Source organism: Vigna unguiculata, chromosome 3, assembly GCF_004118075.2.
Source record: "Vigna unguiculata cultivar IT97K-499-35 chromosome 3, ASM411807v1, whole genome shotgun sequence".
NCBI classification, from domain to species: domain Eukaryota; kingdom Viridiplantae; phylum Streptophyta; class Magnoliopsida; order Fabales; family Fabaceae; genus Vigna; species Vigna unguiculata.
Genome location: NC_040281.1, coordinates 42,447,845 through 42,456,230, shown reverse-complemented (window position 1 = coordinate 42,456,230; position 8,386 = coordinate 42,447,845). Strand labels below are relative to the sequence as shown.

The 8,386-nt window shown below is 33.9% G+C and overlaps 1 protein-coding gene across 4 annotated transcripts; it reads right to left on the bottom strand.

Moving 5' to 3' along the window:
- Positions 1 to 1,237: 1,237 nt before the first annotated feature.
- LOC114178818 (mediator of RNA polymerase II transcription subunit 4) lies at positions 1,238 to 7,649 on the bottom strand. 4 transcript variants are annotated; one of them, XR_003603385.1, is made up of 5 exons: positions 7,505 to 7,649; positions 7,176 to 7,266; positions 5,863 to 7,097; positions 4,903 to 4,981; positions 1,238 to 1,465 (listed from the first exon to the last, which is right to left on the bottom strand). XR_003603385.1 is itself a non-coding variant. In XM_028064925.1 (4 exons), the coding sequence occupies exon 3, from the start codon at positions 7,071 to 7,073 to the stop codon at positions 5,907 to 5,909; it is 1,167 nt and encodes a 388-aa protein (XP_027920726.1). In that variant the 5' UTR covers positions 7,074 to 7,082; positions 7,176 to 7,266; positions 7,505 to 7,648; the 3' UTR covers positions 1,238 to 1,465; positions 5,863 to 5,906. The 4 variants fall into 4 exon arrangements, 3 of the variants coding, with proteins under 3 accessions (XP_027920726.1, XP_027920725.1, XP_027920727.1); XM_028064925.1 differs by lacking the exon at positions 4,903 to 4,981 and having other exon boundaries at positions 5,863 to 7,082; positions 7,505 to 7,648; XM_028064924.1 differs by lacking the exon at positions 4,903 to 4,981 and having other exon boundaries at positions 7,505 to 7,647.
- Positions 7,650 to 8,386: the final 737 nt, after the last annotated feature.

Here is an 8,386-nt window from a genome sequence, read left to right as displayed (position 1 = left end):
AATATGGATCTAATTGAGACTAAAAAAAATCTTATGACCTATTTGAGATTTTTCAACAAAAACATGGACCACGAGAATATTTTAACCAAAATTAAATATATGTCGTGAAATGTGTTTTTAAATGTCATGTTAGAATAAAAGTATACTTTAAATTAAACTTATACTCATGTTAAAAGAACCTAAATAAGTAAAAGTATGGCAACATGACGGCTTATCGACTAGATAAATCTTCTTCGCTGTATTGTTTTGATTAATTTGATAAAAAAAATGTGAAAGCTAAGGAAATGACATTTTGTTCAAATAAAGCTAACATTTGAAAGGCTATACAAAATCTTATAGTTGCATGTTGCATATGCTTGATTAAAGGTAAGACATTGCTAACAAGATTCAATAAAGTTTCAAGTGAAATCTTTTACTCAAATATAACATGTATAAAACATTTAAAAACCACTTTTACAACTCATAAAATTTAAAATCTTATTGTATTACTTGCATTTCACTCTACCTAATTTAATTTTATACAATGAAAAGCTCAAGCAAATAATGAAAACGAAAATAAAGATGAATTACAATCACTACTTGTACGACAAGATAGAGACGGAAAATATGAAGAATAAGAAATGTAAGCAAAAGGAGAGATAATAATGTTTTTGCTAGGAATCTATGTATAGTGTCACTTAATTAGAAACCAATAACATTCAATTGAAATAGAAAAGTAAATTAAAAACAAAATAACGTTATATCACGAGTCTTAAAAAAATTTAAATAACACAATCAACTTTTACTTGGTCATGTTAATTAAATTACTGTAAGTAACCCACATATACGCCATTACCGTCATGTAGAGGATCTAAGACTACGACCAAATTGAAACGATTTGTCATTCCCAAACTAACGTATTTTGTGTACATGCAAAGAAAGAACTGAAAGCACGTCACAATGACAAAATTGACTATTTATCCTAAATTTTAATGTTGAACTGCTCTTGATAAACTTTAAGTAAAAGTTAAAGAACGAGGCATAAATGAAATTTTTTTGTTTGCAACTTTTTCTTCGAATTTCATAAATGAGATTCCATCGTTTTAAATGCATATGTAAACGTAAGGTTGAAATCCAAATCATACAATGCCAACCTCCAAGGATTTGATTAGACAAAAATGCATCATAAAAATCCTTAACTCTTTCTAAATTCCAATAATCCAAAAACGCTTTAAATATTCTCCTATATGCTCTTAAATAGACTTGAAGCCAATTTCCTAAAATTTCTCACTAACCACCTTCTCATTTACCTCAACAAGACTGCAAAGCACATTCTAGAGTACTCACGAGAAAAATAAATAAATAAATAAATAAATATTAATCATTATCTTCAACAACAACAGATTTAATACAAACATGGGACATAAAATTGAGATTAAAGAACTACCCATATAGTTTCATGATATATCTGATCCATGTGAGATACCTGAAAACAAAAAACAAATACAAGAATGTCAGCATGGAAATCAAGAGATACCAGAAAAAAAATATATATAAGAAATGAAGATGGAAAAGAAAACCAACTGCCCACAATGCGGCCTTATCACTATGCCCCAGACATATAACTGCTTTATTATTTCATAAATACAGAGGAATTCACAATCTGAAATCAGGCTTCCCCTTGATTTTAGCAACAAAAAAGGGTAGTTTTACGAGGGAGAGAGAACTGGAGGTAAGCAACTGAGACAAACTGTTTGTAGTCTTGTAGAAATTACCACAAGGAATGGGGCAGTTAGAGTTACTGTCAGTTTTTGTGAAGAACCATATATTGTAACAAGAAATTGCAAGAGATTCCTTCCCTACAAGTCTTGTCCCCCTTTCCTCTCATTTCCGTACCAATAAAACAATCACCACGAAGGACCACCCCAACAGGATCATCATTTAGATCTCAGTCTGAAGTGGATTTTCTCAGCTTTCGCCCTCTCAAATTACCAGTATGCCCTCACCTAACATCCATGATAGACATATTTCTCCCTCACCTAAATAGTAGGCAGATACTAGTACACAAACATAATACATAGGTATATATACATATATACGTAATACATGTATTACACAAGATTTTGATGAAAGGTGCAGGACCTTAGAATAGCGTTTGGGTTGGGGTTGCATTGGCTAGCTAGTGTTATTATACAGGCCAGGGACCATAGGATCAAAGAAATTGGGTTTGCGTTGGCTGCTAGTGCTTGAGAGAACATTCATTGACGAACAAATTGGGTGTGTTTTTTCGATAAGTGAAACTGTCAGTGTCACGTGGTAGTTGTGCTGGTCCTGCCTAAAGGAAAACAAAAGTCCCAGACATAAAAGCAATATGATCTAAAGGTTCTGAAATCTGAACCTGATTTGGTTAGAAGTACTAGTTTACAGGGATAGTTTCTTCCTGCAACTCCAAATGTTTCTTCCTGCACCCCATATAAAAAAAACTTGGCATTGTGTCCTTTCTTCGGATTACACAATCCAAAAGCTAAAAATGATTAAGTAAAAAAAAAAAAAAGCTTTCGGATTGTACAATCCGAAAATCATTTGACTTCCAGATTGCACATTTTAAAAGTCATTTTCAGCTTCCAAATTGTGCCATCCCAAAGGGTTTCTTTTCAGTTAAAAAAGTCATCCAAATTGCACAATCCAGAAAGGGTAAAATAAGAACTTTTTCAGATGGGCGTGCAGGAAGAAATATATGGAGATGCAGGAAGAAGCTGCAGTTAACAGGTTGTTGTGTTGACATTTTGATTGCCGCTTGGATCCTTTCTCTCTTGGAGTGACTTCCCCAATTTCCAATTCCAAATTAAGAGGATACACGAAGTTAAAAATGAAGCACTAGACACCCAAATCCACTGCAACACCTCATGGATTCACATATTTTCTCATTACTCAACAAAGAAAGAAAATAACTAAATATGGCCACACAACAATGTACCGAGACATCTGAACATGTACACTTCTTCGTTTATAACTATTAAATTAAAATTATCCTTCAAAAAATAGTTACCTATCGCTTCTTATCTATCCTAATATAAAAAGTGATCAAGGATGGTATAGATCTCTAGCAAGCAGATGGAGGCTGCTGTATCAAATAACAAGAGACACTGACAAACCTTTGTCTTACACTGTACAGTACACTAATTAATTAAAATCCATGTATCATATTCATTCATTGTTGGGAATGATATAGGTATCCCGGAAATGATTTCAGGTTATCCCAAAGAAGAAAAACCTCCGCAGGTTTATTATAGAAAAAGGAAAGGGTTACTAAGGGTGAAGCTTGTAATTGCTTGTACACAGGGTAGGGTAGCTGAGAGCTTCTTAAAAGCTTGATGTAATACCTATAAACAGGCCATATATTTTAGAAATAGGAGAGTTTTGGACGTATTAACTGTTTTTACTGAACTAATGTCTAGTTTGAGAGGAGAGGCCTCCTTGGGTACGAATGTACTTTTCTTGTTTTTCTTTTCAATAAAGATAAAGAGATCATTTCAGATATTAAAAGTTAGGTTAAATATGTTATTGGTCCTTTAACTTTTAGTGAAAATTGGAATTAGTCAATCTTTGAAACTTTGACCCAATTTAGTCTCCCAACTTTACAAATGCATGGATTTAATCTTTTTAACCAAATTTTGTTAAATTTATTTGACGTTTTAAACACGTTTCATGCTAGTATTTGAGTTGTTTATACCGTTTGACACATTTCTGCTTCAATGTTAGCTCAGAAACATGTTTGAAATGTCAAATAAACTTAACAAAATTTGGTTCAAAAGAATAAATTCACGTTTTTTTAAATATGAGACTAAATTGGTCAAAGTTTCAAAGAGACTAATTCCAATTTTTATTGAAAATTAAGGGACAAAAACATATTTAACCCATTAAAAGTTTCTTCCCCTTATTCTTTGAGATATCTAAGTTCTTATGTTAGAGTTTCTCTCTACTTCTATATTGTAACTTGGTCACACACACACACACACACACACACACACACACACACACACACACACATATATATATATATATATATATAGTCAATATGAGATCTTCAACACACCTCATACTAAGGTTCGGATACTAAGGATCAGACATCTCAAGCACAAGACTAGATATTTGTAAATGGCATGCTATGCCAACAAACCTTATCAGGACAAGTTTTGATACTGTCTGAGAAAGTGAATTTAAAATCTAATTCAATATTACAAAACTGGATGGCAAAGTGAGGTTTATGCCCACCTGTGTACTATAATTTAATTTGACCATATCTCAAATAGAGGTGAGATTTCTAATACTAATATCAAAAAAAGCTGAAAGCAAAACAATATTCTGCAAGTTTGTAAACAGCCTCTCAATCAAGAAGGCATCAGGAAAAGGGGAAATGTTAAGGTTTTTTTAAATCAAAAAGTGATTACAGATATTTTCCATTGTGTACTACAAAGACAGAAAACAGACATTATAAATCAATACCATGTTGCTTTGTATGTTGGTTTCCTTTCAAGATTTCTTTGAAACACTAGAGATAAGCAAAACAATACTTAGCAATTAGCATGCTAAGCGGAATATTAATATAGTTCCAGCCTTCCCCACAAAAAGAATAGAGCCAAAACATTATAAACGTCACAGACTGATAAACTTCAAATCTCAACCATAAAAGACTTGTAAATAAAGCAACTAGCATGTTAACCCACCATCACTTAGCACTAGTAAAGCAAGAAGAAAAATAAATGCTTGGTTAACTTCAATTTCAATGGCAGTGTCTCAACCATAATATGAAGAATATCCTAATTAAGCAGTGTTTGGTAAACATTATTCAAACAAAATGATGCAAATTAGACCGTTGAGCACGGAAAAACAAGATCCTAAATGATTGATACTGAGACTCACTCTAGAGTACGTTAATTCTGAATGATGTGACAGCAAACTCCCTAATTGCCACTTATAGTTAAGCATCAAGCATATCAGCCTGTAACAGTCACGGATTAAGCCTCTAGAAAATATATCCAAAACGAACTAAAGGTAGAAGCAGATCCATAGTATCTTATGACATCTATCATTCCTTCCAAACCGGTAAGGAAGAACATCAAAATAGGAAAATCAAAATCAACGAGAACTAAAATAGTCCACAAAGCAGAAGACACAATCAAAATCATCAAACCCTAGGACCAAAAATAAGAATGCGATGAGAAAGTTAATGAGTATTTTGAAATTAGAGAACTGAATGCCATTGGGTGTGAAAATGGGTGAGTAGGCAAAATTCATCGAGTGCTGCATTCTCAGAGGGTGGAAGAGTGAGAAAGGTGGTTTTGAAATGACTGATGAGTATCTATGATAATGAAAGTATCCACAAGAGAGAAATGGTTACTATTCACAACTCAATATAATTGTATGACGAGTATAGATGAAGGAGTAATGGTTAACTGAGGAATCAGCTAGTAAAAGGCGGCAAAATTCTAGAGATTGAATTTTCTTTATTTACTAAAGTAGTTAGTTTTTCTAGAAAAAGTATTTTTTTTTTTTACATAAAAAGATATTCACACGGTGCCTCATCATAATTTGGTACAAAAATGTCTTAAAGAGCAATTCATTTGTCGTGGTAAAAAAGTAAATTATTAAAACAAGATACATATTTGTGCTCTCTAGAGCCTAAAGCAGAAACACTAAGCATTCAGCAGAGGATTATATTAAGTACACAAAATACCAAAAGGAACAAGGCGATAAAAAGTTCTTATTAATTCTCAACCAATCCTGAAAACATCATATTAAAACCAATTCTTGAGAAACAACTGACAGGACATATATATAACATTTGGGAGTGACACAACAGTCAGGTGCAAAGTCGCTCACCTGTACAGTTATCAATTTGTGATTGAGCAGTTTAAACAAACTTGTCAATCTTCATCATCAGAGCTGACATCATCGCTACTATAGTCACTAGTGTCACTTCCTCCAAGGTCCAAATTAACTGGCTGCACTTGAATAACTTCTGGTTGTTTGGGCTGAGGAATGTGAGGTTGCATTTGTTGCTCTGCAAATCTCGGTATTTGAAGGGAGTCCATTGGAGGCAATGGCACAGGATCCCCTGGTTTCCACCCAGGCGGGGGCAGTGGCAAATCAGTAGGCAATTGGACAGGCATTCCCGGCTTCCAACCAGGTGGCACAGGAGGCAGCATTCCTTGAAATGCAGACAAATTCGGAACAGTATTAGTATCCATCTGTGGTGGAGGCTCAACAATAGCTTCAACAATTTTATCCTTGGACTCGACTTCCTTAGGCAATCCAACATCAAGGTCGGCAAAATTATACAACTGAGAAGCTCTCATTTGCTCTTCTTGCGGTGCAGGTGGCAATGCGCCGCGAAGAGGAGCTTGGCCGGCTCCAAATTCCGGTGGTGCAAAGGTGGTGTAGCTTATCTTGTGGGCATACGATAATATATCTGACAGCTTCAACTGAGAAGAGACAGTTGATGAAGTCATGGAATCATCATCTCCAGATTTCGATCGCTTGGAGCGGCGATAATCAGAGTAATCATCGACAAGGATGTCTAGGCAGCACTCAGCATCTTTGAGTTTGTTGGAAAATGCAAGTAGCATTGAGTCTTGGGAACGAATTTCACGGTCCATCTTCTGCTTGGCATCTTGAAGGTCAAGAATCTCTTGGAGTTCGGCAACAGCTTCGAATATTTGGGTTTGGAGAACAGTAAAGAGGGAAATTATTTCTTTTACAGTGGACGGAGAAGCGTCAAGCGGGGTGGATGAATGAGACGAGAGGAAAGTTGGAATGGATCCACGGAAGGCAGTGACCCAAAGAGACCGGTTAGGGGAAACTTCAAAGAGCTTGGAAGTTAAGGAAGCCATTTGGAGAAGAAGTGCTTGGGCTCTGGGAAGGGGTGGGAGGAGTGATAGAAGAGCAGAAGAAGGGGTTGACGAGTTGCGGTCTTGGGGTTGCTGGGTCTGTGTTGGAGGGAGCTTTGGCGGGGTAGGGTTCGGAATTGAAGGAGAATTAGGGTTTGCGAGGCCTAGTCTAGCAGGGGACTGCACAATTTGATGTTGAATCATCTTGTGTACCTGGAAAACAAATTTCTATGAAGGGATGAAAAAAGGTTATTCAGTAGGTTGAAGCGTATTCACCAAATCACGAGGCATAGAAGCATTACTCACTGCAGAAACACAAGCGGGACACTATCCTCTAACAGTTACAGGGGTTTTACACGCTGACCTTTGCTCAAAATCCTTTAGAAAAAAACATCACCTGCAAAAAGTTTTAGTACAGTCAAAATATAGGATAATCAATTCAATGTTAAAAAGGGTAAATTCAAGCATCGGCTGCAATACAGGATCATAAGTTATAAGGAACAGGGATCATAACTAATGAACACGGGTACTTCACATAGCAACACATAATGTACGTTATAGGCAAAACTCATTCAAACTCTCCAATTAATTTTACACACGGGTATCATTGGCAATCAGAGTACGAACTCGTCTACCTTGATGAGTAACGGAAAGGGAAAAATGGAGGAATCACGAGAACCTAAAGGTGCATTGTAGCGAAGTGAAGGGAAATTGAAATTCAGCAAACCCTAAAGAATGATAATAGAAGAAGCAGCATAATCTCCTAGATAGATCTAAAGCCTGTTCCCCCAGAGTGTGGCAATTTTTTTATTATAATAAGGTCCTTTATTCCTTTTGTATTACAATTTAGTCCTCTAATAACAATTTTGAAAAAAAATATATAAATATATATATATATGGTAATATTTATTTATTATATATATATATATAATAAAACAAATTGATTGATTTTTTATAATTTATGAAAATACTTAAAAGAATTAACTAAATTATATAAATTTATGTCTTATTTATATAATTATTTTTATAAGATTAAATATTACAGAAGATTTTAAAATTATAATTAATAACTTGAAAAAAAATCAAATTTTCGTTATTTTATTCAATATTTTAACAAATAAATATTTATCATATCAACATATTGTAAACACACGGTTCTATTAAATTAATATAACCTTTCAAATTGTTTATCACTATTACAAAATAAACTTTTAATATCAGTTATTTTTTGACATAAAAGAATAATTTTGATAACCTGATGTAGAAAATGAATAGTTTTTTAACATCAAATTGTATTTAATGTAAAAAGTAAGTCTTATAATATCAATTAGTATTACAATTGATTATATATAACACAAAGATATTCAATTTATGAGATTAATTAATGTCGTCGACTTAACATTTAGTTATGATTGATTAACTTATGTTATTTAAATTGTTTATACTGTACTCCTTGAGTTGGATTCGTTGGATTGTCTTTTATATTTATAAATAGATATTTTTTCTCTTGGTAATGA

What these genes read in the sequence shown, in the direction of transcription:
- LOC114178818 (XM_028064925.1), bottom strand. Translation starts at nt 7,073, where the DNA reads ATGATTCAACATCAAATTGTGCAGTCCCCTGCTAGACTAGGCCTCGCA.